Consider the following 11,253-nt stretch of genomic DNA (forward strand, 5'->3'; position numbering starts at 1 on the left):
CACTGCAGCTGCTTACACTTCAGTGCTTCACTGACCAACTCGCAGGCTCAAAACAACTTCGTAAGTGATTTCTGCACATCGTTAAATCATTGTTGGGTTGTCCTTGGTGTGACCTATGGATGTGATGAAAGCTTCTTAATCGTGCGTCCGTGACTGTCTCGAGGAAGAGTTGAAGAAGGCTTTTTTCTTTTGAAGTCAAGGATTTCTCATCGCTTTCGCCTTAAAGGTTTGTGTTCTCATCATTGCATTGTGACACGTTTATGGCGTTTTGTTTCGCCGCTGAAACTTCTACCAGAGACAAAGACATCATCACAGACCCGTGTCACAAAAAAAAAATTACTGGTATAGAGCTTTTTTTTAAAATAGCATTTGAACGCTTGGCTCTGAATGAAATTGAAGACAACGGGACATGACGCTGATGTAGGTTGTTAAAATTATTTGTTTACAAACAGCGTTTTCGTTACTTAAGCCGTGTAAAACGCACCCTTTATCGAAAAGCGTCTTAAAGACTTTAAAGACCTTTGATCAAGAAATGATGTCAATGTTATTTTCCAACTGCGATGAACAGCAACAGGGATAAGCGAAAAATCGTTCGTAAATCTCCCAACCCGTGATTCCCATCTCTATTTTGTCGAACGTGGATCTTACCTACTAACATAAAGTGAATACACGACTTTACAAGAATTTAGATATTCGTCTAGATGTATATAAACATGTAAAATATCATTGGTATAATTCTACATTTGAATTTCACTGTTACTAGTGAGAATGTCGCAAAATCAGAAACAAGGGCTCCACTGCTAAAGTGAAACACTAAACAAGGTTTTCTGCAACTTTACTTTGGCTACAATCCTTGAACAATCATCATGTCGCTCTGTGCCCTAAAGCATCACGTCCGGACCAATGAATTTGGTTTAATGGCTTAGTTAAAAGTAATACCCAGTTGCTCAGCATTGTAGCATCTGAACATGGCTCCGAAAAGTCACAGGTTTATCTTGAGGGTGGCAAGGTGTTAATAATTAAAGTATTCTCTGTTAAATTTGTGATGCATGAAATACTATTTAAAGTACATGTAACCTGTGATTTTTCTAAGGTGGTGTATGAAGTGGGATTAAGACCCCTTGCTACTCTCAACCTTAAGCTTGCAACTCTTAAGATTTTTTTTTTCTCCAAGTATTCTTGTGTCATGCATTGACTAACACCATGGTTAAAAAAATAACATTTGGGCTAGGTGTACAATAAGCTTGTGGGAACTTTTCAGAACTGCAAGAGAAAGCTTTTTGCACTTTTTGAATGGCTAAGACAGTGTACAGGCTAGTTATTTGAACCACGTTCCAAACTCTTTTCAATTTGACCAAACCTTTTACCTGAACATTTATTTTTGTGAATAGTGTCAAGAGGGCTAAAAAACTTAGAGTGGAAGGACATTTATTTCGTTAAATCAACCTTCTTATAGAGAATAACTAGGCCCACTTCAAGTGTAAAACTGCAGTTTTGGTTAGACTGCATGTAAATTACTGGCTCTAAATGTTTACAGATGAGCAAGACATTGACTTGATGCAAATTTTTGCTCATAGGGTGTGTCTGTCAGTAAGATGTGTCTGTCTCTCATTTAGAGTGGTATGGGTTATGAAGGTCAGCTCATGAACGACTTAGTGGACATTCTTCCTGAAAATGTTATGAACTTGTCGTATGTCATTCATGGTGTTGGATAACAAAGAATTCTCCAGCTACTGGTTGTAACTCTTCAGAAATATTTGAATGAATTGAGCAATTTTTTTTCATTCATGATATGACAAGTGTTTGGCTCTGATTAGAAAACAGCTGAATGAATTGCACTTTTTTTAGAATTTTTTGGTGTTGTTGTTCTAGTTGATTATGTTATAGAAGCAAGTTTTCCAATGAAATTTTTCAAAATTTCATGAACATTGATTGTAATCTGTGTCACATATCCTCATACTCTCAAGAAATGTGTGAACCCTTCCTCTTCTCAGATTTTAGGCAACACTCTCCTTGGCAAGTGCCAGACATATCATTTCATGTTACATCAGAGGATTTGATACAAGATAAATTCCATATCTTCGAGTTGATTATTTGTTTAATTCCCATAATCTATATACTTTAAAATGTGATTGTGTAAGTAGGAGTTTCCTGTTAAAATGTTAAAATAGAAAAAAAAATCACTCTGCAATGCAGAGTTCTGCATTCAAAGTATTCCTTTAAACACTACAACTCCTAATTGGTATGTAATTATTTACTACTGGCACTTTGGATGTGTTACATACGACAGGCAACCATACAGTCTTGAGCAATATAACAATTATTTGGGTATTAGCAGATTGTGGCTGAGCCTAATTTTTTTGAAATCTTGTCACCTACTTGGTGAGCTGATAACGTGGAATATTTATTTTTCAACATGTGTTTCATTGGTTCAAACTGTCAGAGACAAGTGTGCAAAATGTGAACCAGATCCCTTTATGTGTGATGTTTGTTCATAACAAATTTTGTTTACATTTCCTTTGCTATTTATTTCAAATGAATACAGATTCTAGTTATGAATTCCTAAATTACCTTGTTTTTAATTACTTGAATTTCATTTCGTTTGGAAATATGACTGAAGTTAAAATCTTTCATTTGTTTATTCATTGAGCAAAATTTTAGATTCCTGATAAGAAATTCATGATTTAATTTTAGACCTTCAAAATAATTTGTTTTCAACTTTTATTTGTGTATTTTTCCGTGAAAAACCATTTCAGATACATTTGCAATTTGTCCTTCCACATTCCGTGTTTAAAAATTCTAATTGCAGATTTGAAACGGGGTCATTTTGGCCACCCGTTCTCTCCTTATTTAAGAGTGACCACACCTTGGGAAATGTCCAATTTTGAAAAAAGCACTGACAATGGAAGCTTTATTGAGGCCACATTCACTTTGTAAGTAACATAACGATCACCTGTTTGATATTGCTGATAATTCGATAAGCGTGATCGGTTTAATTTTGAGTTTATTCTGCGAAAACGGACGATTTTTGTGGCTGGATCGGTTGCGATCAGAGTTGCAATGTTCCAATTACTAACTTAATTCAACTGAGATTCGTACGTGGTTTTTGGGGGTAGTACGTCTTAGCTGCGCTTAGCACAGTTAGCTAATTGACGGTTAAATGGACGTAAAATATTTTTTTGTTCAATTATGTTCAAACATCACTTAGATCTTAGATGGAACGCCGTATGATCACCACCGCAAGGTAAAAGCTCGGGTATTTTTTTATTTTTTTTTTTTTTTGTACTGACCGTAATTGGCGTTTACTTTTTTTGTATGAGCGATTTATTGATGGTTGCAGCCCCCTGAAATATCAATCGAACTGCTTAGGGTAGAACATAATTGGCGTACATATATTTTGCGCAAAAATTCCTATAACTTAGCAATCCTTTCATGCAAGTTTACCTTATTTTATTATCTGTTTTTTTTGTGGTATGGAAACATTGTTGTAAGATCGATGATCCTTTAGAATGAATGTTATGACATTTTTGGCGAATGCTTATCAAAGTAGGTAGATAAAGCAGAGTGATTAAGTAGTTTGTTTTCGGATCGATTTTGAACGCCAAAATTTACATCCTAAGTCTGTCTCAGTTTTTACCAAATTTCTAAACAAGATTTCAGTTTAAAGCGTGTCTTTGCAAGAGTTTGATGGCACAAAGAGGCATTATTCCTATGCTAATGAGCTGGTTCATTCCCATGGCATTCTTTACTGTTGAAAAGGGACTTTCTACTCGCAGATTAATAACATGGCTTACCTTACAGTTCCTTATCAGCGTTAGGTATTGTTGACTTTCCAAGGCTTTATGTTGATTCAAATTTATTTGTTATTCTAGTGTACCACAAGCTAACAGTTGAAATTTGGCCAACTAAGAACTGAATTTTCTCACCCGAAAACGCGCCAGGTTTTTGTGGGGATAAAGTGTACTATAAAATCCTACGTAACATAGCATTTCCTAGGGAGATCACGATAATTTTTAGACGCGCATCGTTACATGTACAAGCCCGCGTTTGTGGTTACTGTCATTAATACGACCCACTCTCATGAAAGGTGAACAAAAGGTGTGTATGTGTGAGCGTTGTGTAATTTATACCTGGTGTACAAAATGAAATAACGTTTTTTGAGGTCCAAAATGTGAGGCAAAGTAGCAGGATTGTTTTACTTTTTGTCGCTTTATATTACCTGGAGTGGTAAACCTAATCTCAATCGATGCGGTCCAGTGCCGGAAAGTCCCAATAATAGGCTAGAATCTCTCAACGGTAAAAGATGCACGAATAAGTTCTCCGCCGCTTCACAAATTAATTTTGGGAGATAAATGGGGATCATGTTTCATGTGATATTAGAAGGAATCATTAATTTTCGTATTTTAAACTTGGGAATCTTGAATTTCGTGATGTAGTGCAAAAAAAAATGAATGAATTGTTGATATCGAAAACAAAAATCGCTGATGAATCCTGATTCGTTGTGCAAAAATATTCAGGAAGAGCCAATTACGAAGGTCAAATGATTCTACTGACACCCCCGAAATTGATTTTTTTTCCTCGTCAATTTAGTATGAGTGCAGCTAAGGTTCGTCTGCACAAGCGAGTCATTCTGTGCGATTTTGCCATCCGATTTAGAGATACAGTAGAACGTCAGAGAACCTACGAAGTTTTTAAGTTTATGAAACGGCGCCTTTGGACTCCTCACCTGTCTTCTCTCCGGCATTGAGAAACAGCAATTAACACCCCAATCTATTTTCTTTTAATGTACAAAAGGTTACACAAATCAAAGGGTTATGAAACACAAATCAAAAGGTATCAAAAGGTTTTGAAGACACCGTGGAGGGTCAAGGAGTATCTGAAGATAAGCAATCAGCTTTCTGTCCTTTCACTGTCGGTGTAAAAAGCACATATTGATCAAAGAACGAGACTTAAGTTGAATTTGAAAGGAAGAAGAAAAGCTAAGACAATTCGAAAGCATAATGCAAGATATCAAATTCCCGAAAATTTAGAAACAAAAACCTTGTACAATTATATAACATGACATCTGTCATGTTATATAAACTATCAGTTTCAGAAGATTACGTGACGAAATTGAATTAGCCAATCTTGAAGCTTGCTCTTCACACGTCGACATTAGTATTTCACAATCTCCGTCTTAACGTGCATTTTTACTTGTTGAAAAGCGGATGAAACACTGCCATCGTTGCCGAATCTTTGAAAATATTTAAGGTATGTGCGAGTTTGTGAAAGGATCTTGATAAGTAAATCAAACTATATCAAAATTCGAAATTGTAATAGACACCAGGACGAACATCGAACAGCGCTTAAAGTGTCGAATTGACCCTGACTTGTAAGTAGCAGCGGAGCCGGGTGCGAGATTCTTGCGTATCCACGTTGGGCATTTTTTAATCCGATAGGCGGAAAGTTATTATTTCTACTTCTGATTCATTTGTGGGACGTCAGTCTGACTATTTTCCTTGCATGTCATATAATTTGGTGAACGTGACGCTTCAATTGAGCGCACGCTTTGGTGTGACTTACTGGGAATGTGGCAAACGATTATTGTGTAGCTCTCGACTTGTCACGCAACATTAAGTCTCCTTTGCAACCTTTTTTTTTTTCGAAGGGGGGGGGTTGGGATGGGCTAATTTTGTTTTATTAACTGAGTTGATAACGTAAATCGGCCACCGTAAAGGTTTGTAAAGCTGTTTTAAAACTCTTTACGGTGGCTAGTTTACGTTATGAACTCAGTTAATAAAGGTAAATTACCCTGTTAGCTGTTATACTCTCCCGCCGACGCAGCACCATCGTTTCCTTGGAAACTTATCCCTTTGTTTTCATTTTTTTTCTTGGCCTCCTGACGCAAGGCCATATCTTCAAGAGAAAGCATGTTTTGTTCATGATAAGGTGTAACACCGTAAAAAATTGGATGAACTTTTTAATTACAATTTAGTTCTTAGATTATCTTTATTGCTTACAGAATTAAGTACCGATGTGTCAAGAATTTCACTGCGGCTGTTGTTCGGATGATTTACCCGAAGACTCTTGCGGATGTGGCGAGTGTTACCATGGACGTCAAGACTTGGAAAATGTTTTTCCCTTCCTGAAAAATGGTGAGATTGCAGCGAAGTGTAATTTTGAGGCAAAGTGTTGTGGTAGTGAATGATATGAATCTATACCCGTCCGAAACTTACTGTAACGAAGAAAAGATGAGCAACCTATGTTTTGTTTCTACAACAGGAAAAATTGAAAGCTTTTGCGAGGATGGGATAGATTCGTATGGAGAAGAGGAGACGAGAGACCCGTGTGTGTCTGCTCGTTCCAAAAGCTGCTGCAATGATGAGAAGGATTCTTGCAATGAAGAAACTCGGCGTAGTCCTTGTCCTTCTGCTTCAGCCGAACAGCCAAGCGATGAAGCAGCCGAATGTTTCCAAAGTAAGTGTTGCTCGACTACTGTCAACGATGTAAGAATAGGTGAACCTGTCAAAGGCAGCTGCTCGTCTCAGGAGAATTCACGACAAGAGAAAGAAGACACTTGTTGTGAAAAAGCGTCTGAGCAACCGGCACAAGCTACTGCTATGCCAGACTCATCACCATGTCGAGGTTGTTGCTCTGAGAGGGAAATCCCAGGGAGTAAGTCAACTGAGTCCGGTGGGCCTTCGAGAAGAACCAGCGCTGATTGTTGCGGTAGAACTGTGGCAGACGACTGGAGTGATTCTTGTCAAACGAATTGCAGCCACACGGATAAAGACAGTGGTAGACCGTCCAGTTCAGCGGATGCAATCTCCGTGTCAACTTGCTGCGAAAGTGGTAGCCCTCGTCGGTCTTCATGTGGTCAGTTGACATGTCAGACACGCAATCCGCAATTAACTGTCACGTGTTCTCCGCCTGAAGACAACTGCTGTGAGAGTCAAGCCTGTAGTGGTTCCACGCGAAAACCACGTGGGGACAATCGCTACCAAAAATCCCAGCGTAAATTGTCTGTCGAGGGACTTTGCGATCGATCACTATCTGGCAGTAGAATCTCAGTGACAAACCGCAATGGTTTCTATCCTCTCACCCCTCCCACGTCACCCGGTATTCAGGAAAGCGGCCACAGCTCAAAGAAGAAACCCGTGATACGCGAAAGTACCACTAAGCTGCGAGTGCAAAACATTTGCTGTGCGATGGAAAGCACACTCGTTCAAGAATCCTTAGAACCATTGGAAGGAGTGAAATCAATCGCAGTCAATGTGATCGGGAGAGTCGTGTACGTCCGTCACGACCCAGAAGTGACGTCAGCTACCGAGCTTGTTGACACACTCAACCGAAACCATCTGGGCGCGAGCGTCATGGAGACTGGGTCCCAGGAACACGATGATAGTAAAAGTCTCCCGCCTTCCTTATCGACTTTTCTGATTTATCTTTTGCTCCAAACCATTCTCCTGATGACAGGTGTTGTAGCGTTCTTCTGTGATGCGTCCTGGTACAGATGGGCGGCCATTGCGGAAATCGTGTTCGGTATATTTCCAGTCCTCCAGAAAACGTATGTTTCTCTTAAAACCTGTAGCGTCGACATCAATATTCTGATACTCATTGCCATAGCGGGAACGCTTAGCATTGAGGAGTGGTTGGACGGCGCCGCTGTAGTTTACGTATTCTCCTTCGCCGAAGCCTTGCAAGAGTTTTGCATGTTTAAAGTCCATCGGACAATCTCTGGGCTCATGCTAAAAGCGCCGCGGGTGGCAATACTAGCGAACACTGGCGAATGTGTATTGGTGGAATCAGTTGCTATTGGAACCACTATCGCCATTAGGCCAGGAGAGTTTATTCCTTTGGATGGTGAAGTCATAAAAGGACGAGCTGCTGTGGACGAAAGTACGGTTTCTGGTGAATCTGTGCCCGTTGAAAAAACTGTGGGATCTAAAGTATTTAGCGGAACGATTAATCAAAATGGCTACTTGGAAGTGAATACCACATCAGACTCGACATCTTCCACAGTTTCTAAAGTTGCACAACTAGTTCAGGAAGCCCAAACTGGTTCAGGAAGGATCGAAGTCGCCATAAATCGGTTTGCCAAGTATTACACTCCAACTGTGGTCGTTGTTGCAGCTCTGGTATTTGTTATTCCAGCCATTCTTGGTGCTGCAGGCGTGGGAACCTACTCACAGGAGCTAAAGATGTGGGGAGAACGAGCCCTTGTCCTTCTGGTCATAGCGTGCCCCTGCGCCCTCGTTATGTCCACCCCTATTGCTATGGTCTGTGGTATCACTGCAGCGGCGCGTAAAGGAGCACTGATCAAAGGTGGAGTTCACCTCGAGACCCTCGCTCAGTTGCAGGTCCTTGCGTTTGATAAAACTGGAACATTGACAGAAGGAAAGTTTCAAGTTGTTGACATAGAATGCGTTTTTGGAGTGAAAGAACGATCAGCTTTACGCCTAGCAGCTGCGCTTGAGAGCAAGTCCAGCCACCCTCTTGCGGCTGCCATAGTAAGCGAATTTAGTGGTTGTGTTTCGGAAATGCGCAAGTCACAATCCTCCAGCCTTCCGGAAGTAAAATGCTTTAAACTTCACGAAGGACAAGGTATTTCTGGTGTTGTCGGAGGTCATCATGTGCAGATCGGTAATTACGAATTCCTAAAGCGTGTTGGCAACAAAGCGCTGAATAAGTGTATGGAAGAGAAGTATATCACTTGGTGTAACGAGAGTAAAACTGTGGTCTTCATGGCTGTGGATGGTAAACTGGCCATGATGATCGCTCTTGCTGACACTATTAGATCAGAAAGTCGTGGCGCGTTGGACTGGCTACGAAAAACTCGTGTCCAGACTGCCATGATCACTGGTGATAACTCTCGTACAGCCATGGCCGTGAAGAGTAACTTAGGCTTGGACGAGTGCATCGCCGACATGAAACCTCAGGACAAACTGTCGTGGATCGAGGAGAGACAAGGTGGAATGCAAATCGTGGAATGCGAGGTGCTTGGCGACGATCAACAGACTAGGAGGTGTATGTTACCGTACGCTTGTTGCTGTTCCCGTCACCGCTACAATGCTGTAAAATCACGTGACAGCGACAAAATCATTGTGGGTATGGTCGGCGATGGCGTCAACGATGGCCCAGCCCTTGCCGCAGCGAATATTGGTATCGCAATGGGCGCTGGGGGAACGGCCTTAGCAGTGGAGGCGGCAGATGTGGCACTGATGAGCAACAACTTGACGAAAATACCGGAACTGGTACAACTCGGCCGGTTCTGCCGTCGTGTCGTAGCAGAAAACATCTCGTTCTCCGTCATTTTGAAGCTGGCCATCGTGATTGCGGCCCTGTTAGGGAAAGCTGCGTTATGGATGGCTGTTCTGGCAGATGTACTCGGTTTGCTATTCGTTGTAATAAATGGTTTGAGACCCCTATGGTGGAATGTCGCTTGGAGAAATGATGTTAAAAGTGAAATAGCAATTTCTGTTAACTCTCGGCCATCTTACTTTTACGAGTCGTATGTATAGGCGAGGACGTTCAAGGAGCAAATGTGATGTTTGTCTCTGCCATTTATCATCCCAGTGGAAGAGGTGGTAATTTTTTTTTAAGTACTCTGAACAGAACGGATTTCAATTGATTGCAGAGGACAGATTACAGGATCAATACCTGTAATTGATACAGACTGAATTTTTCAAATTAAGATATCGATGATTATATGTACAAGTTTGTACCGTCGTATGTGATGTATGAATTTCATAAATGATTGATGATTAGGGATTTAGTTATTGAAAATTACTTCCTGACCTAAAAAAAAACCACGAAAACAAAAACAAAAACAAACACGTCAGCTATTTTTGAATGTTGTGAATTATTGAATGAGAGTCCTAATTGACTTCACTGGTGTTATAATGATCTCATGGGCTTTTAAACGCTTAATAATTTCGGGGGGAAAAAAACTTAAAAAAAGAAGATTATTCAAATGTTGCAGCTAGTAGATTTCAAAACTTTAAAATGTTGTGTCTACCAAATACAATCATAAATTTGGTGGTTCGTACTGTCTCAAGGCAGTTTCTCAATTTGTTGTTATTTAATCCTTGATTGATCGATACTACAGTATAACCCCGCTAACTCAAACTCGCAAGGGGAACAAAACATGGTTCGAGTTAGCGAGTGTTCGAATTAGTTGATAGTAAATGACCAAAGGAATGGGTCAAAAGAAATCAGATCTTGTACGAGTCACTGGTGGGGTTTGAATTCCCCGAGTTTGAGTAAGCGGAGTTTTACTGCATCATGCATTTTATACGTTTCTTCGAAAATGGTGCGGAAGAAATGCCTCAATTCTGCTCAATAAGTTATGTTTAAGCCTTTCACATTACTTACGTTGAGGATTGCCATAACAATACTAGAGCTTTCTAGAAAAAGTATGATTTTAGGTTTATAGGTCAATGACTGCTCACAATTTCGAGTTACGGGCGCATAAATCATAGATCAAATTTTATGTTCCTGTTTTTATTAAAATTGAAAGGGTGTAAAGTTGATTGTGGATAATACGCCGATCAATTCGAAGTTTCAACATTCCTCCCGGGCAACCCATAGGCATTTGCCCGTCTTCCAAGCCCGGGGGGGTGGGGGGGGGTGGAGAATTTAAACCGGAAGTGTCTAGTCTTTCCAGTAGAATGCAAGCGTTATATCATGAGATATGGAGATGTTAAGGAAAGTAGTTCAATTTACCGAGTGAATGACTCAGATGGAAATGTCTACAAGGTCTAGGTTTTCTTTTATCTGCATTTTACCCAAAAATTGGGTGGGGCATTTGAACACAATTTTTGCTCGGGGGTGGGGGGCGGAGGAAATTTGAACAAAAAAGTCATCAAAAGTTCAAAGCCCGAGATTTGCGCAGGGGGGGATGTTGAAGCTTCGAATTGATCTACGCGTAAGCTTGACCTGTTTTAGTGATTCGTACGTATAGTTTAAATCATTTGTGGCACATTAACATCTGATAAATTTAACAAACAATAAACACTATGGGTTATTTACGTTTATGTCCGAAACGCTCAATGTCTGTTCAGTTTAAACCTTTGATACAATAAAACCCATGAATCAAGTACACAAATTAATCCCCAAATTCTTCTTGTCAGCACCGTAGGAAATGTCTAGAGAACAGTATGGAGAATATAAATGCTGGTGTTAGGGTCCAAGGGATGTAGAGACGTCACTCGGTTCGAGTAAGATACAATATAACCATATAGGGGTTGTATTGATTCTACGAGTGTTTTAGTT

The 11,253-nt window shown here is 40.2% G+C and overlaps 1 protein-coding gene across 1 annotated transcript; it reads left to right on the forward strand.

The window, feature by feature from the left end:
- Positions 1–72: 72 nt before the first annotated feature.
- On the forward strand, positions 73–11,011 carry LOC131796009 (probable cadmium-transporting ATPase). The gene is made up of 3 exons (XM_059113655.2): positions 73–226; positions 6,002–6,134; positions 6,262–11,011. The coding sequence occupies exons 2-3, from the start codon at positions 6,014–6,016 to the stop codon at positions 9,498–9,500; spliced, it is 3,360 nt and encodes a 1,119-aa protein (XP_058969638.2). The 5' UTR covers positions 73–226; positions 6,002–6,013; the 3' UTR covers positions 9,501–11,011.
- The last annotated feature ends 242 nt before the right edge of the window (positions 11,012–11,253 follow it).

Source organism: Pocillopora verrucosa, chromosome 4, assembly GCF_036669915.1.
Source record: "Pocillopora verrucosa isolate sample1 chromosome 4, ASM3666991v2, whole genome shotgun sequence".
NCBI classification, from domain to species: domain Eukaryota; kingdom Metazoa; phylum Cnidaria; class Anthozoa; order Scleractinia; family Pocilloporidae; genus Pocillopora; species Pocillopora verrucosa.

Bases quoted from the DNA above. Each gene is read 5' to 3' on its own strand.
- LOC131796009 (XM_059113655.2), top strand. From the start codon at position 6,014: ATGTGTCAAGAATTTCACTGCGGCTGTTGTTCGGATGATTTACCCGAA. The intron at 6,135-6,261 runs GTGAGATTGCAG...TTTCTACAACAG, and splicing joins TTTTCCCTTCCTGAAAAATG to GAAAAATTGAAAGCTTTTGC.